This window comes from Electrophorus electricus, chromosome 7 (assembly GCF_041902795.1).
Source record: "Electrophorus electricus isolate QZ-2024a chromosome 7, ASM4190279v1, whole genome shotgun sequence".
NCBI lineage: Eukaryota > Metazoa > Chordata > Actinopteri > Gymnotiformes > Gymnotidae > Electrophorus > Electrophorus electricus.
The window spans coordinates 14,589,322-14,617,137 of record NC_137503.1 but is presented as its reverse complement, the minus strand read 5'-3'; the positions used below and the strand labels follow the sequence as shown (position 1 = coordinate 14,617,137).

Here is a 27,816-nt window from a genome sequence, read left to right as displayed (position 1 = left end):
GGTATGCTGTTTTAGCTTTTATTCATATTTTTCTTGATATCATGAATTCAATTTATACATGTAAAAATTAGTCTTGATATCAAAAATCACATTTGTGATATCAACAATTAAATTCCTACTTGTAAAAATACAATTCTGAATTCTCACTAATAAAAATTAAATTCTTGATATCTAAAATTGAATTTTTACATATAAGAATTGAATTTGTACACGTAAGAAGTTAATTCTTACTAGTACAAATTAAATTCTTACTAGTAAAATATTAGTAAAATATTTCACCAATAAAAAGGAATGGGAAAAGTCATGAATTATCTCTAGTAGACATTAGATTTTTACTAGAGAAAAATTTTTGTTTTACTAGCAAGATTTTAATTTCTACTAGTGATAATTCCTGTCTGAAACATTAAATTCTTACTAGTAAAAATGTTTCACCCATCAAAATGAATGAAGAATAGCTACAATTAAAATGATAATATTACCTAAAATAAATTATATATTTTCAATTATTCCTATCCAATCTCCGCCAACCTGGTTTAAATCTTTGGAGACCATCGTAACTGGATTCTACTAGAAAAATAAATCACCTAGAATTAAACTCGCAACATTACAGAATTCAAAGTCCCATAAAGGCCTGGCAGTCCCAAATTTTTTCTACTATTATATTGCAAATCAACTTCAGTATGTAATAAAAATGAATATAATGCAACATGTCAGACAGATTATGGATGGATATAGAACTAATTTTATGCAGAGATATCCAAAGTTGCAGACTTTTTATCAGTCAATCAATTAAAAATCATCCATGTTTCAGCTTGATGGTGGCCATGACACTAACAAACTCCACACTCCCCCATTCCTGCCCCCATTTGGAACAATCTGAACTTTACCATAAACAAAAAATATTAACCTTTACATCTTAGATAGAAAAAGGCATCACACATCTTAATCATATAACACTACTTTCATGTCACTTTCACATCTAACCCAAACATTTGGTATAGAAATCACTCAGTTCCTACAATACCATCAGCTAAGGTTAATTATGTGTTTATAAATCAAATAAAATAAGCTAAACTTATCTACATCAATATCACAATTGATAAAACATTCCTACTACCAAAACCTATTATCTAAGATATACAAAATAATAGCTAAATCAAATCACACAATTAGCCTCCCATCGAGACAATGGGAGGAAGGAATATTACTATCCCCTGATACTGAGCTTCAGATTAAAGTGTAATAATAATTATTACATGATCAGCAATACAAACGTACAATGCATCCATTACAAAATAATACGCAGAGTACATTATACTACATATAAGGTGTTTATATGGGATTCACAAGCACAACAACCTGTACATACTCTATTCAAAACACAACTGACAATTACATTGATGAAAAATTGATATATCAATGGAAAAATTATCAGAATTAATTACAAAACCACTAACAGATTGGAAGCCTTTGATAAATACCATACAGAGCCAATACATAAACTAGAGATATCCCCCGTATGCACATTGGTAATACTCAAAAATATTTTAGATACATATTGTTTATCTGTTCATTTCTGAAACTATATTTGCCTTCTTTCTCTCTGCCTTATTCCCATCCCCCGTTATTTTTTACTGTCTACATATTTTAAACCCCCTTATAGTTGGACACAGTGAGAAGATGTAAATAAGAATTTAATAGTTAATTAATAAAGTGTGGTTCAAAGTAGGGGATGGTGGCAGGAAAAAAAACCTCCCACCTGCTTACTAGAGTTATTGCCCACACACTTTCTTAAAGAAATTCTACCTGAAGTAATTGAACGTTTATTAAATTTAATAAATTCATCGCTGAACATTGGGTACATACCTAAATCATGCAAATTAGCAGTAATCAGACCACTTATCAAAAAAGCTAACCTCAACCCATGTCAGCTGTCAGAATACAGTCTGATCACAAACCTTGCCATTATTTCCAAGATCCTAGAAAAAGCTGTATCTCAGCAGTTAAGCTCACACCTGAATCAGAACCAGATACATGGTCTTTCTGTCAGGGTTTAGGCCTTGTCATAGTACACAGACAGCGCTGATTAAATGACCTGTTGTTGGCTTCTGACCAGGGTTCTATCTCTTTGCTTATATTGCTTGATCTCAGTGCAGCATTTGACACCATAGATCACATTTTATTAGATAGATTCGAAAATGCTTTCAGGTCAAGGGTATATTCCTTTCCTGGTTTAAATCTTATTAAGCCAATTGTTAACAGTGTCAACATAAATGGAGATTTTTCAGCATACACCAAGATAGGTTTTAGCATCACACAAAGATCAGTTCTAGGGCCCATGCTTTTTTCTTTATATATGCTACCTCTAGGTGACATTATACAAAACACTGTGCTAGTTCAAGTTCAAGTTCGGTTTATTTGTCACATACATAGTCATACACAGTATAACTTACAGTGAAATGGTTTGAGAGTGCTTTGTCCAAACTGAGGAAAAATACAGGGGTGCATAGAGAAATATATATATATATATATATATATATATATACACACACACACACACAATATATATATTAACAATGTATATACAATATATGTATGTTTATATGTACAATGTATGTATGGATATGTATATATGTATATATATCTACACAATGTACAGTTCCATCTTACAATTGAACATATTTACAGTTACATGTTACATGGTGGTGGTGGTCCCCACAGTTTATCAGTTTCCCTGATTCAGGGCCCGAATGGCCTGTGGGAAGAAGCTCCTCTTCAGTCTCTCTGTCTTGGTCTTTCCAATGCTGTGCTTCTGATATGTCTAAGCCAAACCAGAGGACAAATATCATCTTAATATTGTTAAGGAATGTGTAAAGGACATCAGACACTGGATGTTGAGAAACGTTCTCTGACTTAATCCTGAAAACACAGCAGTACTTCTATTGGGCCAAAAGGCATCCAGGAGTATGCTCTCTAATTTTATAATAAACCTTGATGGTTTCCCAATCACGCCTTCTTTAACAGTTAATGATCTTGGTTTAATTATGGATCCCAGTCTCATCTGAAGCCCATGTAAATAATATTTATAGGACAGCCTTTTTCTACACAAATATACTTAGTGTATCTCCATGCTGTTTAGCTGTAGTGATATATACATATTTTTTTCTGAATTCTCCCAATGAACACTTAAAGCCTAGGATATAATCAGCACCTTCATTGTTCTTCTGTCCAAACTAAACATGCTCATGGCTTCTCATTTAATCCTCAACAATAGGATACACCCTCGCTGTGCCGCTTTCCTTTTTCCACAACCATTCCTTCACCAGGACAGAAACTACATCCCTGTGCACCATTAAACTGGTAAATACCATGAAGCATGCATGTTAACAATGCATCGCACACACAAGCAATGAAGAACACTTTTGAATGGTGATCCATAGTTTTGGACACCTACTTGAAACAAGGTGTAATTTTCTCTTATGTCTTTCAAAGTCCATCTCAAAATGTGAACATTTCTGGCTTTCCACATCCAAACCAGACACCGGCTTGCAGCACATTTTATTAATGCACTTCAGCTGGACGTTTATTTATTGCACATGGAATGGGCTGAAAAGAGTATGATGACTTGAAAACAGGAATGACATCACGATTCCAAAGCAAGGACACATCATTACAACTAAAGTTTGTGATTCCTTTAAGCATTTCACTGTGATGTCTGTCTGTATGTTTTAAGAGGTTTTTTTTTTAACTCTAGCACTTAAGCTGTGCTTAAGAGAATAAGTCCTTTTCTGCTGTTGTTTATAATGATCACTGAAAGGATGTTTATTTCTGAATAGGAAATGGCATTTTGTGACTATGCAATAGTATTGAGCATGGATTTATATATCCCACTTTTGAAGTAGGCTACCTTCACACTGAGCAATTTAGGGTTTCCCCATTAGTTACATGCAGATTTATATACTTCTTAGCTGTGGGATTTTTACAGGAGAAAGACATGAATTTCTCCACGGTCACTCTGAGCACCGTGGCTTTTTAAGTCTTGTCCCACAGAGTAATTGTAAGGGGCCAGGCAAAAATCAGATGCTTGCAGATAAAAAGACAAGGCTTTATTGTAGTAACACATAGTGGAAAGGGTCACAAAATAAAAATGGGCAAGGAATGGAGTAGCTCCAATGTAGGGAAAACAGTCTGTGTCAAAAAAAACAGAAATACAAAGTCAGGGTTCGGTACACAGAAAGCTAATCCAAAATAATGCTCAGTATGCATAGAAATCTAGAGGCAATACTTCGCAATGTCCGAAAGCTCGAGACGGGCTTCAATACCAAGCACACAGGTGAGTTAAATATTCCGGTGACAATGATCTGACTGGACGTCTCTGACTGGCTGAGTCATTGGCCGGATGATGAACAGGTTGCTTGGTACTGTAGTGTGATAGGGGATCGGGCGGCATGACAGTACCCCCTTCCAAAGAGTCTGGGACAGCTGAGGTACAAGGACGCCTGTGACGAACCTCAACCCACATGGTGGGGCCAGGTTCCGATTGAGAATCCATTGCAGGGAGGTGGCGAGCTCGACCCCGAGGGCGAGGAGCCGGCTTGTTCGGGTACCTTGCGTGGAAGTCTGAAAGGAGACCAGGAGCCAGTACATCACGACGGGGAATCCAGCTTTGTTCCTTGGGTCCAAATCCCTCCCAATCCACCAGGTACTGCAGTGAACCACCCCGCCTCCTAGAGTCCAGAATACGGTGTACCGCATAAATCGGAGCACCATCATAGTCAATTGGTTGAGGAGTAACCGCAGGGGAGACCTTATCCAAAGGCCCTGGAACTACAGGCTTAAGAAGGGACACATGAAATGACCTCGAAACATGAAAGTGAGCAGGTAGGTTGAGTTAATAAGTGACATCATTAATGCTGATTTCATATGGACCGATGTATTTGGGACCTAACTTGCAACACGCCCCCAGCTTGCAGAAGTCCCGCGTAGAGAGCCACACACTGTCACCAGTTTGGTATATCGGGTTCTCCCCACGGTGCCCTGTCCACAATTTCCTTGTATCTTTGGAGACCTTGGTCGATACGCAGATGCGCTTCCTCCCATACCTTTTCGCTCGGCTGCATCCACTCATCCACAGCGAGGATACCAGCCGAGAGGCTGATGGCCTAAAATACACTCAAAAGGAGTCAAGCCAGTGGATGCACTAGTAAGAGAATTTTGGGCTATTTCTGCCCATAGCAGAAACTTAGACCAGTCAAATGGATTACTCATGCAAAAACAGCGCAAGAACTTACTTAATTCCTGGTTAGTCTGCTCACATTGGCCATTTGACTGAGGATGATAGCCCGACGCAAGACTAATAGGTTAAACAATGCTTACACAGTTTGGAAGACTATAGGCATACTCGGGAACGCAATGAACCACACACCCCTGGAGAAACGATCAACTACAGTGAGGACCATAGTTTTACCTTCGGGATATGGGAGGTCCATAATGAAATCTAAAGCGATGTGAGACCAAGGTCTGTCTGGTATGGTAAGTGGCATGAGCTTTCCTGCGGTTAGGGTCTTAGGTGTTTTACTTTGACTGCAAACTGAACATAAAAAAACATATTTATGAATATCGCGTGTCATGGTCTCCCACCAATGCCGGTTAGCTAGAAGCTGTCGAGTACGTGTCTCTCCAGGATGCCCTGAAACCAGTGAGGAATGAGCCGACGTCAATAGACGGTCACAGCACGAAGTAGGTACATATTGTTTCCCCGACGGACACTCTATTGGGATGACCGCGTCTTGCATGGCCTGTTCTGTCATCTATTTCCCATCGTATAGATGACAGCTGTATCCAGCTAGGAAGGATAGTTTCCTTTTTAGATAGTTTTCCTTTTTTTTTTTTAAATCAAATCTCAAAAAGAATAGAGACCAACGGGCTTGACGTGGGTTCAGTTGTTTAGCTGTATGCATGTATTCCATATTCCTGTGGTCTGTGATAACAAGAAAGGGATGATTTGCCCCCTCTAACCAATGCCTCCACTCTTCCAAGGCCATTTTAATGGCCAACAGTTCACGTTCTCCTATTCCATAATTACATTCCACTGGTGATAACTTATGAGAAAAATAAGATACTGGGTGTAACTTGGACTTATCGTGTCGTTGCGAAAGTACAGCTCCTACCCAGATGTTAGAAGCATCAACTTCCAAGACAAAGGTAACGGAAGGATCTGGATGCCTAAGTACAGGAGCCGTGGTAAAAGCTTCTTTCAGTTTTCTGAATGCTTTATCAGCCTCCTGATTGCACAATAGCTTGGTCATTGCTCCTTTCAGGAGGGCTGTGAGAGGGGCTGAAATACGACTAAAATTCTGTATGAATCGTCAGTAAAAAAGTTTGCAAACCCCAAGAAACTGGAGCTTTTTAACAATAAAAGGCATGGGCCACTGAAGGATAGCTTCGATTTTCTTGTCATCCATAGTGATCCCACCATGGCTGATCACATATGCTAAAAAAGTCGTGGTAGGAAGATGGAATTCACATACTACTTGTATGTGTTGTATGTGGCTTTTAATGCCAGAGGAATAGAATAGGATGTTATCAGTATAAGCAATAATTAATTTTCCGATGTATTCATGGAGAATATAATTGATAAAAGCCTGAAAGACAGCTGGAGCGACACTGAGACCATATGGAATGACTTTGTAATCATAGTGACCTCTGGTGGTGATAAAGGCGGTTTTCCATTCATCAGCTTTCTTAATCCTTATCAAATTATATGCTTACGGAGGTCTAATTTGGTGAATACCTTGGCTACTTGTAATAGTTCCAGAGCAACAGGAATGATTTCAGTAGTCAATACAGGAACAAAAACCCCCGTCTTTCTCTTTTACAAAGAAAAAGCCCGATTCCAAGGGGGAAGTGGATGGATGAATAAAGTGACGACTTCATCTATATAGTGATTCATCTATATATTCCTCCATGATCCTCTCTTCTTCTTGGGAGAGAGGTTAAATACAAGCCTTCAAGAATATGGCTCACTCCAGGAGCTCAATAGAATAGTCATAGGGACGATGGGGAGGTAACAGGGTTGCTTTTTTCTTGCTAAAGAATAGAGAGAGATCTTGGTATTCCAGAGGGAGGGAAAAGGCTTGGTTGTCAGCAGGGCTCTCAACAGTGGTGAAACATAACTGGACAATTTGTAATGTCAAACAATTTCTTAGGCATCAAGATGACCACCGAGTGATCTCCTTTTGGGGCCATGAAATGCTTGGGTTGTGTCGTTCTAGCCAAGGTAGACCTAAAATGACTGAAATGATGTGCCGTCTATGACAAGAAATGAGGTGAGTTCTGAATATAGTGCACTTGTGGTAAGTTTTACAAGTGTAGTGAAGAATGAGATGGAACCGGCTCCTACTGGTCATCCATCCAGAGCAGCCAGTTGAAGTTTTGTGTAATGGTTCTACTGGAATGTCCAATTCCCATACAAAATGGGCATGTATGAAGTTACCTTTGGCTCCTGAATCCACTAAGGCTGTGAACATAGAAGAAGGTGTATGAAGACCGACATATACAGTTAACAAATACGACTTAGTTATCATCTTTCTTGGGGGGTCTCTTCCTTGTTTTGAGATGTGGGCTGCATGCTCCTTCTATGGCTCGTCTGGGTCTCAGGCGACAATCCCGGATAACATGTCCTGAGGATCGGCAGTAAAGACAGACACCATCCTGGAATTGGCGCCGCCTATCTTCTTTGGTTAAGCGTAAAGAATCGCATTGTGTATATTCCACTGCATTATCTTGTCTATAACTGGGAGAGGGACAGGGGGAGCGAGAACTGCTAGCTCTGTGCGGTTTTGCTTCTTGAATAAAATGATCCAGATGGATAGATAGAGCTATAAGCTGATTCAAATCTCTCATCATCTCGGCAAGCTCGTTCATGTAAGACCTCTGAATTAAGACCAGTCCGGAAAGTGATGATCAATGCCGCCTTGTTCCATCCACTACCTGCAGTGACAGTACGGAACTCTCGCTCATAGTCGGCCACAGAACGACTGCCTTGGCGCAACTTGGTTAGTATCTCCCTGCAGGCTCTTCCCTCATGTGGGTGATTGAATACTGCCTTGAATTGAGCGATAAAAGCGTCATAAGCCGCTGTTTATACATTAGCCCACATCGCAGTTGCCCAATCTAGATCTTTGTCAGAGAGACAAGAGGTAAGGAATGGAATCTTAGCTTGATTGGAACAGGGTGGAAAGCTACTGAAGTATAATGAACATTGTAACAGGAAACCTCAACATTTGTCTGGGGAGCCATCATATTTTTCGGGTTTACTCACAGGGACGGTTGGTTGAATACTGATCGCAGCAGTACTAGGTGCTGGCATGGGAATGAACTGAGAAGGAGTCATCATGTAAAGCCGGGAGGGGAGTTCTCTGAGATATTGTCCTAGTTCCAACATTTGAATTTGTTGGTCTGCTTGTTGTTTAGCAATAGTATCCACTGACCGTGTGAAACTCTCAAGCACCTGTTGGTGTTGGTTGATTAGCTGACCTTGGTTGTTCAAAGCTTCCTTCAAGGAATCCCAATCTGCCATATGCATGGAAGTGAAGTATTCTGTAATGGGCCAAGAAAAAATCAGATGCTTGTGGATAAAAGACAGGGCTTTATTGTAGTAACACGTAGTAGAAAAGGTCACAAAACAAAAATGGGCAAGGAATGGAGTAGCACCAATGTAGGGAAAACAGTCCGTGTCAAAAACAAAAAAAGACCATCCAAAAATCCAGGCAGCAGAATCCAAAAGGGGCAGGCAAGAATCAGAAACGAGAAATACAAAGTCAGGGTTCAGTACAAAGAAAGCTAATCCAAAATAACGCTCTGTATGTATAGAAATCTAGAGGCAATACTTTGCAATGTATTGTTTATTGTTCATTAGTTTACCTATAATATTATATATGAGGCATTTGCTTCTAATCTTCTAACAATATAATTGTTATGTAAATTAACTAAGTTAGCCAGCTATGCTAGCCAGCTAGCTAATGCATTGGTTAGCAACATTATCTGGCTAAAATAACTACCTATTAGCTAACCTAGCTAGCTAACTGTGGCATAACAAACAACTTATAGCACAATTTGTGCGTACTGTATCTGTGATGGCAGCCCCTTGCTTGTACCCTCCATTAGACAGCAGTGGCACTTCACATGGCTTTTTGTTTGTTTTCATGTTCTGTTTCGATGTGTTTAGGTACCTGTCTATCTAGCCATACGTGGTTTAACAAATACGTGGTTCAGCCATACGTGGTTCAACAAAAGGTTCAGTGTTTAGTTTGTGAATAAGCACAACAGAGGCATGCATGCATCCCTGACATCACTGTGTGCTAGTTCGTTAGCTAGATTAAAATGTGAATAGATAGGTATTACTACCTAGCCAGGTAAGTGAAGAACATGCAGTAACTTATGTTTTACAGTAACATTAAATAGTATGATTGAGATAAATACGGTCAGTGTGTAGTTACATACACATCCACCGATTCCTTAATATAACTTAGCTAACCAGATTACTAGATACAATGCTTCAAGCATGTTCAATGGCTTTAGTGGAAAACCTACCTCTGCATTTGTTGGAAATGATGGTAAATGCTTGCTTCTGTCACAGACCGCTCCCTTTCCCACATTTTACGTGGTACGGCAGATCACAGACTGTAATGTCTGTGTATTTGAACTGCTGTGGGAGTATGCCACTTTGTCGGTCTTTGTTAGATGTTAGGTGTTATGTGTCTAGTCGCACACACAGTTGCCTGTTTTGTGCTGCTGGCCGTCGGTGGTTTCACTCTGCATGTTATACGTGAGTGCTGTTAGGTTATCGTTAGTGTTGTGTTAATAAACTTTCGTCCACGTCGAGGGAGCCTGTGCGTCCTACTCCTTGGCCTGCGGCACTCTGGCCGTTAGAGCTTCATAATCTTAGTTATATTGAAATGTGACTGATGTTACCTAAACTCAGAATGCAAATTTGTCGAAGTAATCATAAACGGTCATGGAAAATGTGGCCAGTATTTCTGTAAATTCAAGTTAGCTACAAAGCCATCCTCACACCTCTTCATTTAACTTACAATATTTTAAGCAATGACTCACATGGAAGGACACAACTTTAAACATCTTGTTTCTTCAAACTGGACTAACAGATTCATATCACAAAAATATCCCCGTTTTTTAATTTGAAACATGGCTAGCTAGTTTCCTCATGCATGTGTGTTTTAACAATGGGAACAATTTGGACCATTTCCCTTTACATTATTATTTCCTTGTTATCTCTGTGGCAAGATATGTTACAAGCACAAGTGCATTTCAACAAATTGTGTCAGTCAATAAGTCAGTGAGCAAAAATTACTCTTCTAGGTTTTCACTGTGGACGGAATCTTGTTTTGTGCTTACATTGACCTCCACCCCCAATTCCATGTGTTTGGCTAAGAAAATATGGTGGAACTCGATAGCACCAGATTATCAGGTGCTTGTACTGTGGACAACAAGAAATCACAAGAAGAACCATTATAAAACAAGGTTTAACATTCAAAGTGCTTTTCAAAAATGGAAGAAGTTATTACATGTGAAGGCATGTAATAATTGTTTGACAGTTTGTGACAGACTTTAAATAACAAATAAGAGTATATACACTTTTATCACTTACAGAGCTAAGCAAAGTAGCTCTTCCTTGGGTGAACTACCTTCAGAGAAAAATAAAATTCTGGTCAACTGCATCAAACTGCCTTGTAACCAACAGTTGCCGTTAACATAGGTAATGACTGGTAAACTCAAAGGTGCACCTTAAAAAATAAATATTGGACAACAAATTCACTCGACTCTTCGCAGAAGCAAATTGTTATGAGTCCAATTCTGACTGTTTATAGGTTTATAATGTCACTATTGCGATTGTTAGTGTGGTGGGATAGCAACATATCATGACAGGGTAACAAACACAGGGTAGAAGTGAACCCAAAGCAGTTGGGTGTGTTTATTTACATAAACTAATGAATCAAACCAGTGCAAGTAAATATTACCAGAGAAGTGGAGGGGAGGGGGGATAGAGAATGAGAGTCATATTTGTACAGGGCCAGAGAAATCCACAGGAAGCTTCCATCTAGTCCTATTTTACAAGTGTAACATTCTGAGCACGGACAGAGGCGGAATCAAATGTATAATGCCGGATACAGTTTATTAGAGGACAGGGGTAGTCCATAATCCACTATACTCGCAAAGGTTGTAATCTAAAAAGCAGTCAACCAGGCAAATGGAACAGGAGAAGGGGATAATCTAAAGACATATGCGGATATTCTGTAAACCAGATAAAATGTACACAATAACAAACTGCTCAGAATTGTAATACAAGTTGACAAGATACTGCAAAGACAGAGTACATGGCTTATAAACAGGGACTAAATGACTAACAAGACACAGGTGAATGCCATACAAGGTGGAGACACTAACAAAGGGGTAGAAGCCAAAAAAACAACAACAACAAAACAAAACATGGAAGCACGAGGAAACAAAACCAGGAAGCAAACAAACAGGTAGCATAGCCAGGGAACCATGATGCTAGGGAGGGGCAAACATGACAAGTGCTAGTTCTGGCTAGTCAGACACTGGGTTTCTGTCAGGATGGGCCAGTCCCCTACTGGGAGGGACACGCCCACTCCAGACAAGAACCGTACCACTTACCTGCCCCGTTCGCAATCGCCTATCTTCTGATAGGAGACACCTACTCGTCATTCGACCTCTCACTATTTATATTCCTACAGGTTCGGAAGGAGAGTGCTGCGCATTCGCGGACGAGACCAAGAGTGCCCGTCAGTGCAACGCTACGACGATCCAGGAGAAGTAACTAGACTTGTGTTTGTCTATGTTCAATAAGATGGAAAATAAAGAACATATCTGTTTGACCTCGCCTCTCGCTTCCTCTGTGCCACCTATGTAACAGAATGCGCAGCCACTAGGAAGCGAAGCGAGCAGCCCTGATTGGGCTCACCTGCTGGCTTTTCAGATGGCGGCGCTGGATCGGCAAAAGCAGGAAGTCGGGGAGAGTCGCTCAATGGACAGTACGTCAATCGCCTGGTGGCGAGTTCCGAACAACGACCGTCAGGGGTTCCTTTTGCTCACCTAGCAATCTAGGTTCAGTACTCTGACCTGAGCATGCCTGGGGTGCTTTCAGCCCATTCCGTGGAATCTATCATTTATTTTGGCCATTGGGTGCCCTTCAGCTTGACTTCTTTTAGGTTATCATACCTACATGCCCTAGCCAGTTTTTAAAGGGTGATATGCTAGCTGCACCTCACCTGTGAGGAAGGGTGCAATGATTTCTGCTCATTCTTCTTTGTCCCAGATCTATTGCTTGGTAATATGCTCAAAAGTGTAGAGGAAAGCCTCTGTCATCTTCTGCATTTATCTTGGATAGAAGGTGTTGGGTTGTTTGTTTGGCATCAGGGTGAGGGGAAAGCCAGAACTGGTTGCTGTGATGAAAACAGGTCCTGAGTTATTGCCTTCAGCCTGTGGGCTAACCTGTAGGTTAACTCCTGAGAAAGCTTAGCAAAGGCTGGTCTCCAGTAAGTGTCCATTCTGCAGACCCCCTTATATGGTGAGAACTGAGAAAGACCGAGAACCAGAGTATGTGAGCTGTGCACAGTAAGAGTGAAGCAGGGAGTGAAGCAATGCAGTTTCACCCAGAGCAAGGAGCAAATTGTAGTTTTGATGTTTTCTCTCATTCCAATATTACCTCCAGTACCGCACAGTGCAACGCATGACACTGTCCATAATGTGTCACAGTTGGCCCCTCCTTAGAGTCTCTGTTACCTTGGCTACCCTTTCTTGTGTCCTTGTTTACTTTCTGGTTTCTTTTCCATGTCCAGGGTTTCTTGTTTTGGTTTCGTTCTCTGCCCCACTTGCGTGTTACCTGTGTCTTGTTTAGTTCTCATTATACCAGGTATTTAATCCCTGTGTTTGTCCAGTCTTGTCACTGGTCATTGGATTTACTAAGCCCTGTCGAGTTTATGTTGTCTGTGTTTATTGTTGTGCATTTCTATATAGCTTGTGTAGTTATGTTTCATTTAGTCCTGTTTTGCTTTCTGAATGTTTTATCATGTTTCCTACATGTCTTCGTGTTGGCTCTATGACCCCTGGACCCTTATTATGACCAGGATTCTGGCTTTGCCTTTAAATCTCGCTCTTCTCAGTGTATGCGTCCGCCTCATAATCGCTCCGCGTTACATAATGAAACTTCACTATACATTTTACAAGCTTGGAGTTGACTAGGTATTCTCACAGAGGCCTTGAAAATGATAAAAAATACAACTGGCTAATTAAAGCTCCTAACGCTGAATATGGGTACAGTGAGATTATCACTACTGCACAGGATTCATTATGGAATCTAAAAAGACAAATCTTACAAACATCTAAGAAATGTGTCCCTGCATGATGCATAGTAGGCATAAGTAATATTATTGATTTTTGGTTAAAATTATTTTAGATTAAAAAAAAATTAGATAAAAAAATTGTAGCGTGCTGCTGGTTTTCCTCCAGTTCAATAAAACATGATATCTTTGTTAAAGTGTTGTTTATCTCATTTTGATAAGCTACAAACTGTTTTTATATACATGTTAAAATCAAAGCATTTTTGTGGTTGGAGTCAGGAGTGGGAAATAGAGACAATGGAGTGGAGTTGGAGTGGAGGGACTACAGAGCTCTGTGAGTGAGGAGTGAACAAGGAGCAGAAATAAGCAAAGCTGAGCAGAGTGATCACGGAATATTTTGAGCACGGAGGAAAATTTTCTGTTGCTCCATGCCACTCATACACTGTGCAGATTGTGCAGATATTCCCACAGTCTCCACCACCGTGAGTGCTGGTGCAGCTGGAGAGCATCGAACCATGTGTGGGATATGGTGTAGGCAGACCCAAAGCAGTTTGGTATGTGTATTTACAAGACGCGTACTAATAAATCAAAGTAGTGCAGATAAATAATCTCAGAGGGGAGCAGGAGGGCATAGGATGTGGACTCCACAGAAAGTGTCGATCTGGTCCTATTTTCTGTGTGCTGGTCTCCGCTGGCCTGACACTACTTTAGAAGTCTAAGAAGTGACTAATAGAGACAGTGAGATAGAAAGGCAGAAAAAAGGACAGAGAGCATTAGCTCAGTGCAACCATGAGTGAAGCCTGGAGACTCACCCAGCCATCATCCACATATCTTATTTATAGCCACTACAGGACACCAGGTGAGGAACAGGTGGGGCAATTAGTTTTCACCAGCCATGCCTCTGCCTGCTCACCACACACCTCTGGTTGTCCACTACAGAAGTCCCGAATAGTCTCCATTCAGCACCATGGAGAGCTCTTCACTGACCTGGATGTTCACATGCAGTGGCTTTCAGTGGCAAGGTCCCCAATACATTGTCACACATAACATGAAAAAAATTATCATTATTTTTTTTTTTTTAAATCTCTGTTTGACTCATACTTTTTCAAAAAAAGAATAAGTCAAAAAATGTATATCCTGACTGTGATTTCAGTCTAAAGCTCATGACACATAATGCAGACAATCTAGTGCCAATTCCTTCATTCTCATCTAGATTTTTTACACTAACTTTGGGTGATGCAAGTCATGAACAGAGATTGGACCACTCACAATCACAAGAGCTAATGCCTAATACACCACTGAAGCCTAATGGAAAGTTTTGGAACATTCTCAGCATATGTTTATTTTGTTGGTATGAATACCATAGTATAAAGTCACAAAGCAGTGAAGTAGACACTAGTTCTCTAATATATATATATATATATATATATATATATATATATATATATATATATACTATAATAAATGTAATGAACAGTTTAATTTTTACATGTTTGAATATCTTAAGAACCTGAAATCATAGAAGAAATCCAACTAAATTTGGATTTATCATACTCAATTAAGTGTAGGACATATGGACTAGGCCCAACAGCAGACAATTACACAATAGGTCAATGAGAGTGGACTCAGTGTACTTGCAGCATTTGAGGAAGCTTTAGAATGTCCTCACATGCTGCAGCTGTGTTCTTTTGCTTTTACTGACATCATCATATTAATTCACAAAGTCACCCAGGGAAATACAAACCAGATTCACTGAAGAAACTGGATTAAAGAAGAGAGCCCAGCAACACCTTCACTTCTTGCAGTGGATAAGAAGAGCAAACATGGCTCCTTGTACCACGTTCCACCATCTTCTGCAGAGAGACAATAGAGAGTGTCTTGAACAGCTGTCTTACACTCTGGTAGGGGAACTGCACTGTCTCAGACTTTGTGTTCCTATGGCAGATTGTGAGATCACCTGAGATGATTACTGGGGTCTCTCTACTCACCATCAAAGCTTCCTACCACAAACGCAGCATCTGCAAGGCAGCCAGTATTGTGGATGATCACTCCCATTCCTCTAACAGCCAGTTCACCCTCTGGTCATCCCCAAGAAGCTATTGGAGCATCCATGTCACCACTGCCAGAATCCAATGCAGTTTCTTCTTGGAGTGGATGACATTTGAAATATAGAAATGACATTTGAATGTATTCAAATTATATATAGAAAAGGCTTGATTTTACTTACCTGACTTTCATATGTGTATACCAACTGCAGCTTTACACCAGCAACCAAACTGTACTTTATGTACACTGTGGGTAGTACGTTTTCCACAATAGCTGAAACAAAAACACTTTCAACAAAACAAAATTAGTGGACATTGTCAGACAAGTCTCCCTTAAAAAATAATGTACATCACACATAACAAGCAGTAAGATAAACAAAAAAACACCCCCAGTAAACAACTTAGTGGCATTTTATATTGGCTAACAAAAATGCCAATGCTACTATCAATATCATTTACATGTGTTTTTTCTTCATTTGTCTGTTTCTCTCATATTTGTCAGTGGCCTATATGTGTCTGTGGCATTTTAGCAATTCTCTGTTATTTGATGTCATATCGCCCGATTCCTCATCACACTACAACACCCAGCAGGCTGTTTGTCACCCAACCCAATACTCCACCAATCATGAACTTCACGTCAGATCGGCATTGCCGGAATACTGAACTCACCTGTGTACTTGATTATTTAAACCTGTCTTGAACGTTAGGACACTGCGAAGTATTGCCTCTAGAGTCTTATGCATACCGAGCGTTCTTTTGGATTGTATTTGTGTGTACTGACTTAGTGTTTCCCATTTCTGATTTTTGCCTGCCCCTTTTGGATTCTGATGCCTGGATTATTGGATGGTCTTTATGGTTTTTTGACACGGACTGTTTTTGCTACTTTCGAGTTACTCCTTTTTTTGTGACTGTTTCCACTACCTATTACTACAATAAATTCCTGTTTTTTTTTATCCGCGAGCATCTGATTTTTGCCTGGCCCGTAACATTTGATTAGATACTCACTGAATGTGAGGATGTGATAAAGAAACCACAAAAGAGATGGTTCCCTTTCATGTCTGTGACAGATCTCCCTTGAGGATCTTGTCTGCATTGTTATGATTTTGTAGTAAAAATGTTAGTTTTTTTACTCTGGCATCTCTCTCTTTCCCTATCTCAATTTGCAAGAACTTTGTTGTTGCTTTTCATTGTTCTAAGAGATCAGTGCAAATTGATATAATTTCCTGCCACTGCCACCATGTGTGCATCAGCATTGATCCCTGTATTTTGACAGTATTCTAGTTTGTTGGTATATTGGACTCTAACCTACTGTACTGGCTAGGATGTATTCTATGAATAAATGATAAAGCATGTTTGTAAGTTGCTCTGGAGCATCTGCTAAATGCTGTAAATGTAAATGTAAATGTGTACTACAAATGTACAGTGTATTGTAAGTTTCTGGCATTTTTTCATTTGCTTATTTTTTGCTTTATTTTTCTCTTAAAATTGTTATTATTGTGGTGACTGTTGTCGGGCAGAGGAGGATGAGCCCCCCTTGAGTCTTGGTTCCTCTCAAGGTTTCTTCCTGATGCTCTAGGGAGATTTCCTTGCCACTGTCACCCTTGGGTTGCTCACTGAGAACTTGGACTTGGACATTTGTAAAGCTGCTTTGTGACAACTTCTGTTGTAAAAAGCGCTATATGAATAAATTTTGATTGATTGGTTTGAGAAAGAATGAACTACATATTTACTGTGAAGGGAGGGGAAATTAACCTATATGCAAAATATCTGTAACCCCCTCCCCCAGCTCCATGGATTTATGAAGAGATTTATGCAGTATAGAATTAGCATGTATATAAAACTATAGTAGCTTCTCATGAGTGCAAGAAATAGTGTTTGAGCACATTAAAGCCCTTATTCACTTTATTCAGGAGGATATGTAATGAGAGATTTATAGGATTATAGAGTGAGAGTATGGAACTGTAAAATGTAACAGAAAAAGTCAGAGACAATAAAGGTATAGGCTACTCCAAAAGCCAAGTAATGAGACTATGTGTTACATTTTAGCACATTTTAACACCCTTGTATTGGTTCTCAATTACAAGGTAATTGGAACTTTCCAGGTGTGGACTTCTCTGATGAGCAAAGTGATGCATCATTACCTTTGGACCATTGACTGCAAAGGTAGCTGACAGCTACTCTCTGTAGTCTCAAATAACCTTCTCTGGGGTACCTAGAGCATGCACTGCCAAAACAAAATACAGTGATCCTAGAATTAATTATGAAACAACGCATCATATTTTTACCCTTTAAAAGGCTAAAATTCCTTTAGTATCAATATTAAATGAGATTTCATTTGTTTTATTTATTGAAGCCATGCCATTAATGAATACTGATCCAGTCATGCCTTTGGGCTGTTTTCAGGTACATTAACTGTTGATCCTTTTGATATTAGTCATACAATCTAGTAAGGTTTTTTCTTGGCTATGTTGAAAGACATTTTACTATACTTTTGCATGAATGAAAAAATAAAGATCGTCAAGAGACAAGGCCCTGGCCTTCTTCTTAAAAGCACACCACAGTGTTAAAAAAAGCACACCACAGTGTTAAAATTTTAAAATCATTTTATCATATACAGAGGGTTTTCAAAATGGTGTTATGTTTATCTTATGATCTTCTGCTTTGTGGTAACACTTAAAAAAGTCTTACCCCAGAACAGAAAACTAGGGTCTAAGAGACACTTCAAAATAGTTACAAATGAAACTGCTTGCAGAAACATATTGGTGGATTACACTTATGCAAAACTGTGAGTTTTTTCATAAAACTCTTTGTTGACTCCTTTTACATCTTAATTATATATTGATATAGCAGGTTTTTATTTTCCACCTTGTATTATTTTTTTGGAAGGAGTCTTGTTTTTTTATATGTCCAAATGAATGTCATCTTGAAAAGTAATAACATTCACAAATGCTTAAACAAGGAGCTAAATCACTGAGACTATTATACCCTGCTATCTTTACTTTTTCATTTTGGATTTGTATCATGTATTCAGTCTCAGAACCAGGAACTCAGATAGCACCTAACTAAGATTTCATTTTAAGATCAGTCTGATTATAAGTTATGCTGGTGTAAATCACACTTGGCAATTCCTCAAATGAGGTTCCTTTTCTTCATCTCTGTCAAATTCTGCCAAAGCAAACATGTAAACACAAATTTACTTTGTAATCTAAATTGTTTTTTTTTATTACTATTCATTTGAAAAGAAACTTTCAGATTTTAATGTTTATTTATATCTTGTTGTTGTTCTTACCGATGATGATCTTTTTAAATGCATTGTTTGTAGTTTTGTCTTTCCTTTCTGGCATACCCATAACCCATGCTGTTTTCTTAAGAAAGCAGTCTCTCTAAACTGTCACCACTGCATCACACCTGAAATAAATATCCCGCTTTCCTACAGAGCACATTTAATCAATGTCCCTTTCACGACTGCATTTGTTGGAGCATTGATCGACTCTTAAAGTATGGGACAGTTCAGGACCCTCTTGAGCATATATTACCTTTGCACTCATCTCTGTCTGCCATGGTGGCCCATGATTTAGATCCTTTAAAGAGGGTAGATAAAGGTGTCAGTAGATTGAACACCTGGCAAAGGACAGGGTGTTACACCTCCGTTCTGAAACCAGCAATTTTGATTCACAAGCTGTTCCTGCTCTAAAGTAGACATTTCTCTAAGGGAAGGTAAGTACTTAGAAAATCACTTAAAGCAAACTCCTACCATAGCTAACCATGAATAATAAGGTGCTTAGAACAATCCTGTTGGCATGATTTATATAACTTTTCTTAAACCATACTTAATCTACATTTAGCTAATGCTTTTATCCAAAGTGACTTACAATTAGGACTGATTACAACTTGAGCAATTGAGGGTTAATGGCCTGGCTCAGGGGCCCAACAGGGGGGTGGGGGCTTGACCCAGCAACCTTCCAGTTACAAGTCAAGTACCTAAACCACTGCCCACTACTTAATCACTATATGTGTTGGAATTGTTGACAGTTAAGATGTGGGTGGATTGATTTTGATAACATTGGTCATGAAAACATTATTCCATTTAATGTTTGTCCCCTTATGAAATTAAGGAGCCTTTAATGCCCATGCACAATTATTTAATTAACTGAGGTTAATTAAAGTTAATGATATTGGTTTCAGACCTTCAGTTTCTTATGGCTTATGGAATATAGCAGAGTCTCTCTGGGATATACATCATGGGATAGTCAGTTAGGCTGGCCCCAAAGAGTGAGATTTCTTAGAAGCTTTCATATTTAATGTTAAGGACGTTCAGCCTGGGCAATGGATATTTTAAAATTAAGACAAAAAGAAATGATGCTTGAAACAGAACGTTAACAAAAATGGTTTATTCATGACCTATAAAATCATCTCAGTGAGAAACATATCTAGCATTCTTTCTTTTACCACAGAGTGAGCTGATGTTCCTGCAAATCTCTTATGTTATATTAGTCGACCATACAACAGCACTGTGCTCACCATCCTGGCCATTTTTCATTTTCATTTTCATTTATGGCATTTAGCTGACGCTTTTATTCAAAGCGACTCACATTTATGATGGAGTACAACTTGAGCAATTGAGGATTAAGGGCCTTGCTCAGGGGCCCAGCAGTGGCAACTTGGCAGTGGTGAGGCTTGAACTGGCAACTTTCTCAATACAAGTCAAGTACAACTGTCATTGCAGCACACTGAAGAAAATGCTTTTTAAACAAGTCACTTACCCTATTACAGTCATAACCTTTGAATGTATCTCTTTGTTCCTTTCTCTGAGGTGGTCTCCCTGCTAAAGCCCAGGAAACTGTGAGTGCACTAGAGGACAACAAGGTCTCATGTTTTCATTGGGAAATTTGAAATTGGGCTCATTATGCTTTGGCAAGGTTATGCCCCTGCAACAAAATCTAGCGTTGATTAGCAGCCTGAACACAGTGTAATTGATTATATGACAAAATGACAGAGCTGCAGCCTCTCACTAAGAAATTCTGTTATTTAACAGGTTTGCAGTTATACTAAGCTATCTTCCATCATCTTTATTGGCCATCAATTGCATTCTGTTGACTTCTTTCCTCTTCTTTACCCGCTCATTTCTCAGAAAGGCCAAGGCCAAGAATTTTTTCTTTAAAACACTGTGCCTTTGGGACATGGTTGAGCTTTTTCAACTTGTCCTAGTTCCTTAGTGAGAAAATATTGTCATGTGAGAAGTCACACAGTAGGACTACAGTTGCCTAGCAGCAGATCACCGGAGGCAACCACCCAAGGAGATCTCTACAGGGAGTGTCCCCTGATGATACTACTGTGCCAGTATAGCCAACACTTGTTTATTATCCACATTTTGAAACATCTTGTTTTTATGCAGGTAGCCAGTATCTGTTTTTTCTTTTTCTTTCTTTCTTTCTTTCTTTCTTTCTTTCTTTCTTTCTTTCTTTCTTTCTTTCTTTCTTTCTTACACTTTTTATTTCCCCTCTTTCTTTGGTTCTCTTTCCTCTTTAGCTTTGTTTTTTTCCCCTAGTTTGACATTTGTCATTTGGCAAAAATTCTGGGTTATTACTCGTGGATCATCAGTGGAGGGTATTCTGCCTTTGAACGACTTGAAGGCGAGTCTCTGCAGGAAGCCACTAAGAAAAGCTTGAGTGTAATTGGCAAAGGAACTGCCAAAGTAATCCGACATTCAAGATAATGAGCAGAAACAAGGGAAGTTTTAAAAACCTTCTTGTTCTCCAAAACCTAAAAGGGCCAGGATAACTGGAAGCAGCATGGTTTTGTTTGTGTATTTTTAATGGATACAAATGCCACCACTAATTTAGGGGCAGGTCAATCAGCATGTAAGACAGAAACAGACTTCCATATGCTACAGCACTTTCATATTGGTCCATAGAAATTGAGGTTCCTCTGGATTTATTAATTACACAGGTAGTATTTTTGCCCAATGCACCACAATGTCAAATAGTTAATTTTACATGAAATCTATGCATATCTGATCATACCATAAAAATGAAACTGTGATATGATTTCATATCTCAAACTAAAAGAGTTCTTCCTGTTGTATATCCTGTGTAATGTTTCTTAACTTCACATGCTTTAGCTATTTAAAGCACATATATTTTGAAGAGTATCAGTAAATGGGACAGTATTATGAACTTGCACAGTTTCTTTATGTTGCTGTAGGCTAATTAAATAACAAAAGAGAGAAAAACCAAGTGATGAATGTTAACCTGAGTATGACAAAGCACTAGCTGTGGCTAATTCTGTTTTCCTTCCCAGTTATCATTATTCCCCACATCTGTTCTAATGAAAAAGAGTGAAAATATAATCGGGCTCAGGGAAGTGATACATCTTAGTCGCTCACAGAGAATGAGAGCCAGACCATCTCAGAGGGAGAGCAAAGCCCCTGACTCTCATTTAGTGATTTCCTCATATTTTTTCAGCCCCAACAGAAACTTCCAGGTCTTGACTGATGGGCAACATCCCATCCACTCACTTCATCTATAATCATAAAGTACAAGTGCTGTGTTTCTTTGCCAGTGCTGCCAAATGCATGACATGAATGACAGAGGGACAAAATAAAAGCCAAAAGTGAGTAATGACAACAAGGGAAGGTGAACAGAAGCAATGACAGAGGAGTAGGGGCCATTGGTGTTTTATAGCAGAAATGTCAGCCAGCAATGTAACTGCCCATCTGTTACTAATGCCACTAGATAAAAGAGTGTTGCATCAATTATCCATGACTGTACAAGAAAGCTGGATACATTGGTGTAGTAACCACACCCAAACTCAGCACATCAATCCCAATGTGAATTTTCACTAGACCTGTGAGGTCTTTTAGAAGTGTTCCTTTCAGAGTTCTCTGTGTCCCTGGACCTCCACTGTTGTGGGTTCCTTATTTCCACTTCTCAAAAGGCTGTATCTTCAGCGTCCTTTCATGAAAGCACTGTCCTTTAGGTGAATCTATGTCATGTGAGTCAGAACACTATTTGTCATTCATAGAATAAACTGTAGTAAAAGAATTATGTTCTCAGTGGCATGTTACATTGTTTACTACAGAATCATTGTTTTCTGTAATAACATTGAGCATGCTGTGAAAACACAGTTGATTAGAAGTTACTTTAGCATAGGTCTGGACCTTGCTTTACTCTTGCTTCCATTGCTGTAGGTCTCTCCATGGGTTTGGGAAGTCATGATTACTCTGATTACTCAACACAACAGAAAGGGGATTCACAGGATGCTACATTGCTACTCATTCTGGGGGGATATTCTTGCACGCTTGTGCTATATATATATATATATATATGTGTGTGTGTGCATAGATAGATAGATAGATAGATAGATAGATAGATAGATAGATAGATAGATAGATAGATAGATAGATAGATAGATAGATAGATAGATAGATAGATAGATAGATAGATAGATAGATAGATAGATAGATAGATAGATAGATAGATTACAAAGTGCTTGCACAGCTGATGAAGGACCTCTGTCCAAATATTTTGTTACTCTTGAAACTTTGTATCCTTCACTGAAATTATGATCTCTTTTACTACTTATGACATCTTTTACTACAGTACATTGCAGTTATTCACCTGGAATCTTTTTTGGATATGTACTATACACGTAATTTAGACTATATATATATATATATATATATATATATATATATATATATATATATATATATATATATATATATATATATATATATATATATGATATTATCATCTCTACATCTTTGAATACACTACATTGCAATTATATATATATATAATTGCAATGTAGTGTAGTCAAAGATGTAGAGATGATAATATCATAATTTCAGTGCCATCTCCTGGCCGATATATGTAATTGCAGCTACAGGAGACGTCTGAAGCTAACATTCCCCTATATTCAACATATTCATCGCTTTCGTGCACGTCATTATTTCCTCTTGAAGTTTATTTGTAGTGTTTCAATCAAATATTGAAACGTGACTTTTATTTTGACTTTTTTAAAAGTTACTGTTAAAATGGCCGGAAGTAATATGTTGTGTAGCTAGCTAGTTAGCATAATTTGATAAGGGAACATTAAAGGTAGTTAAACCTAGTTAGCTACCTAGGTTAACGCTAGCTCGGTTAGTCATTTATGTGTCAGTACAAAGAAAATGCCATTTAACGTATAGTGACTTTAGGTAGCGAATGTTCATGTCGTGTCTAAACCTGCATACTTAGCCCCGTGCACAACCTAAAGCTAGCTCGCTAGTAAACTGCTTGCAAATTTAGATATAACCATTAAGCTAGCTATCTTATCTATCCCTCACAACCGATTCGATTTTGATATTGATTTCTCTCCCACGCACCTAGCGTAATAGATCTGCCCTCTCATATGTAGTAATCTATAATGAAAATCGTGGACTACGCTGTGCTCTGTGTGACCTATGAACATCTCTAGTGAATTATTATTCAAACAGTACACAGGTTTAGCGGTTCTGACATAGCCAGATAAATGAAAATTTGGGTATCCCTTTGGCTGTCTATTCTCCAAATAGTGCTGGTAAGTGGGGGGGCTATTTTCTCGAACTGTCTGGTCATCTAATTATATTGTTACATTGTGTTCGCTCGTAAGTTCTAACATGCCAAGTTATGTAGCGAAAACAGTGTTCACCATGGTAACCTCGGATATATTAGTAACATGCATACACTCAGTAGCTAACCGCTAGCTAACTTGGACTGCTCCAGAGTAACTTTGCCATTCTTAAGAACGAAACATTTCATGTTTTGGGGAGTTTATGTATGTATGTATATATGTATGTATGTATTCATTTATTTATTATGAATATAATTGAAATTTGTTTTTATTCTGGAATAAAAATATTAGTTTAAAAATAGCCTTCGATTACCCTTTAGTTGTTTAATTTACTAAGTTTCTGTACAACACACTATACTGAAGTGCTTGAAAATATTTATATGTTCTTGCTGCTGATCTTGAATAGTATCTCACCTTGTAAATGCAACTCTCAGATACAACCCTAAGATTTTTAACCATTCTGAATTATAGGTGGCTCCGGCAATTGGTCAGTGTGGGTGATTTGATTGGTCCATGGCTCGAGTCCTAACACTTTCTCGTATCATTCATCATTGGCGTCCCCGGTGGGCAGAAACATCACTGGCCTGGGTCAGAAGCATGTCGTTATTAGAGGAGCGAGCCCGGGCTGTGTTTGCTGCCGCGGTAGAAGGAGTGCAGCCAGACAGTGTGGTCCACAGTGCTCTACAGCGACGTGGGGATGAGCTGCTTGTAGGGGACCGCAGTTTCAAGCTCAGCAATAACCTGCATCTGGTGGGCTTTGGCAAGGCTGTGCTGGGCATGGCAGCTGAGGCAGAGAGGCTTGTCGGGGACCACCTGGTTCGAGGGCTGATTAGTGTCCCTCACGGTGTCCAGGAAACACTGCAGCATCATGGGAAGCTGTGAGAATTAATTCCAGTTTGAAGTGCTTCTGTAATTTAGAATATTGTTATTGTTACAATGGCCTGTAGGTCATGACCTTGCAGATGATTGCAAATAGTCAAGTTTTAAGACATGAGTGTTATGCACAAAAAATAATTATGATTGACTTTGATGTAGTTGGTCTGAGATGGTCACACTGACTATAACTGTTGATATACCTGTTCAGGAACATGTTGCTTAAGAGCAGCAGTAGAATTAAAGTTATAGAAGGGGCCAAGCACAACCTGCCAGATACAGATGCCCAGAGGTCAGCTGAGGGGATCCGAAAACTTGTGAGTGCTCTTACTGAGGGAGATCTGCTACTTGTCCTCATCTCAGGTATTATATCTAACTAATAATCAACATCAAAACTTTAATCATAGCTACAGGTAAAGAAGGGCAGCAGCTTGCTCTCTTTTTTGGTACTTATGTATTTTTGGAAATACTTTAAATATGCACTCAAAAAATCGCTTCTCTTTTTTTAATTTTCACATTATAAAGTTTTCAGATGACTCGTATAGATACTGTGTAAATGTTGTTTATGATGCATGTCTTTATAGGTGGAGGCTCTGCTCTTTTACCTGCTCCGGTCCCACCAATAACATTACAGGAAAAACAGGACGTGACGCGTTGTCTGGCAGCTGCTGGAGCCACAATCCAGGAGTTAAACACAGTTCGGCGAGCCCTATCACTTTTGAAAGGTGGAGGCCTGGCACAGTGTGCCTATCCTGCTCAGGTAAAACTATATCCCATTTTCCTCCTAAAAAGAACTTTAAACAGTTTTCTTGCCATCATTATCAAACAGAGCACAGTATGTATCATGCCTAATTTATACAAAAGTTCTCAGCTAGAATCAGTTATACTGGCTGGGCATTAATTTTTGCTTACACACTCTTATTAAAACGCTTGGAATAAAAATGACAGCACCTCTGTTGCAAAAGACATTTACAGTCTAAATCTGCTGTATTTGTATAGTGCTTTTGCATTTAAAAATGGAGAAAGAGATCTTAGAGGTCATTTATTCACCTGGAATGCCATTTTACCTGTTTATTAGCTCAGCTTGGACTGGGTTTCTAAGTAGCTGCTGTTTTGCTGTCCCCTGGCTGATCTCAGATAGGATGTGAAAACTTGTCACAGTTATGGAAAGCCATGAATAAATTAGCTGGCAGATAATAGTTTTAGAAAGGGTAATTCTTCCAAACTTCAGTTACTGCATAACTATTTTGTGCTTTCTCTGAGGTGGTGGCTCTTATTCTTTCTGATGTCATTGGAGATCCTCTAGACCTCATAGCTAGCGGCCCAACAGTGCGGAGCGAGACGTGCCCACAGGAAGTTTGGGCCATCCTTGATCGCTATCACCTCTCTACCTCTGTCCCCGCATCTGTCAAAGAAGTTCTAAATAAATGTCCTTCCCAGTGGAGAGAGGAGAGAAAGGATGAGTGGGATGACAAAGATCACGTCCTAAACATGGTGATTGGCTCAAACACTATTGCTCTAGAGTGTGCTGGCCGTAAGGCCCGAGAGTTAGGCCTACATGCCGTGGTTCTGTCCCCAGGGGTGTGTGGTGAAGTTAGTGCTGTGGCCCGCCTGTATGGGCTGCTCTCTCGCTTTGCCTGTTCACAAGATAAGGAACCTCCTCCATCATTAGTAGCCCAGATCCTCCAGCTGGGGCCAGAGGTGGGAGTAGAGAGCTGGGACCTCCATCGCACAATGAAACTGTTAAGAGAGGGATGGGAGGAAGGCTGGTGCACCACGTGCCTGCTAGCTGGAGGCGAGCCCACTGTGCAGCTGATTGGGAAGGGCAGAGGGGGAAGGAACCAAGAGCTGGCACTGCGGGTAGGGTTGGAGCTAAGCAGAGGGATGGAGAAGAGTGCTGCCCTGTTCCTCAGTGGGGGAACTGACGGACAGGACGGCCCTACTGAGGCAGCTGGAGCAGTTAGTGATGGAGAGATGGAGGCAAAGGCCAAGAGTCAGGGACTGGATATTGATCGCTTCCTTACCAATAATGATTCATTCACATTTTTCTCACACCTTTCTGATGGGCAGAGCTTACTTCTGCCAGGGCTCACGGGTACAAACGTAATGGATGTTCATATAATGTTACTGCCACCTCCACCACCATCAAAGTAGTGGATCAAAAACACTGAGCTGGTGTGATATTTCCTCTTTTTATATGTAGAACAAACCGTTTGATTAAGCAAGACAGGTAATCAGGAATTTTATTCTTGAGATTGATAGCATTTAGCTGGCTGTGCCTAGTGCCATCTGGAAAGAAGTTCTATTATAAACATCAAGTTCACCTTATGTAGCTGAAGTTATAAGTTATTTTTAATATGTACTATTCAGTATGAATAATTATGGATCAAATATGTAACTCATCATTTACACCAAATTTGCTGAACAAGCTCACTCAAATGTATTATTAAAACCCAATCATAATAGGACTCATTTGTATGAGTGACCTTAATTTTCACAGCAGTTCTCAAGATCTGATATCTCACTCCATGTAGGACAGAGATTTTTTGACATATATGCAGGCACCTCTTGCATCACCATAAACAATTTGAACTGCAGTTGTCTGATTTATATAAATAGGCCAAACATAAGTAAATTTGCTGGTTGGCCAGAACAGGCAGACCTTAGATGAATCCATGAAGGTGGTTGCTCACTCCACTAGCCATGCATGTTTTAATACTCAAAATGTGTTTTTTACCCATCACAAGATATGTGAATGGAAGTAAAGCAAAGGTCTATCATATATGTGCAACATTCACTTCCTATGTTTAATGTGGAAGTTTATTTTACAAAAGTGGATACTATGTGAAATATACACTAATAGAAGTCTATGAATGAGTAAACAGCTTTAGTTTATCCATGTTATAACTAATGCTTGAAAC

The 27,816-nt window shown here is 39.3% G+C and overlaps 1 protein-coding gene across 5 annotated transcripts; it reads left to right on the top strand.

The window, feature by feature from the left end:
- The first annotated feature begins 23,446 nt into the window (after positions 1 to 23,446).
- Positions 23,447 to 27,363, top strand: glyctk (glycerate kinase). Of its 5 annotated transcripts, none has more exons than XM_026997052.3 (5): positions 23,447 to 23,989; positions 24,494 to 24,900; positions 25,107 to 25,258; positions 25,480 to 25,655; positions 26,159 to 27,363. In XM_026997052.3, exons 2-5 carry the CDS (start codon positions 24,536 to 24,538, stop codon positions 27,047 to 27,049), a joined length of 1,584 nt encoding a protein of 527 aa, XP_026852853.2. In that variant the 5' UTR covers positions 23,447 to 23,989; positions 24,494 to 24,535; the 3' UTR covers positions 27,050 to 27,363. The 5 variants fall into 5 exon arrangements, with proteins under 5 accessions (XP_026852853.2, XP_081574321.1, XP_081574319.1 ...); XM_081718195.1 differs by lacking the exon at positions 23,447 to 23,989 and adding an exon at positions 24,024 to 24,226; XM_081718193.1 differs by lacking the exon at positions 23,447 to 23,989 and adding an exon at positions 24,024 to 24,242.
- Positions 27,364 to 27,816: the final 453 nt, after the last annotated feature.

Coding starts and splice junctions, on each gene's coding strand:
- glyctk (XM_026997052.3), top strand. CDS start 24,536: ATGGCTCGAGTCCTAACACTTTCTCGTATCATTCATCATTGGCGTCCC. Junction 25,259..25,479: donor GCTACTTGTCCTCATCTCAG/GTATTATATCTA, acceptor ATGTCTTTATAG/GTGGAGGCTCTGCTCTTTTA. Junction 25,656..26,158: donor AGTGTGCCTATCCTGCTCAG/GTAAAACTATAT, acceptor GCTTTCTCTGAG/GTGGTGGCTCTTATTCTTTC.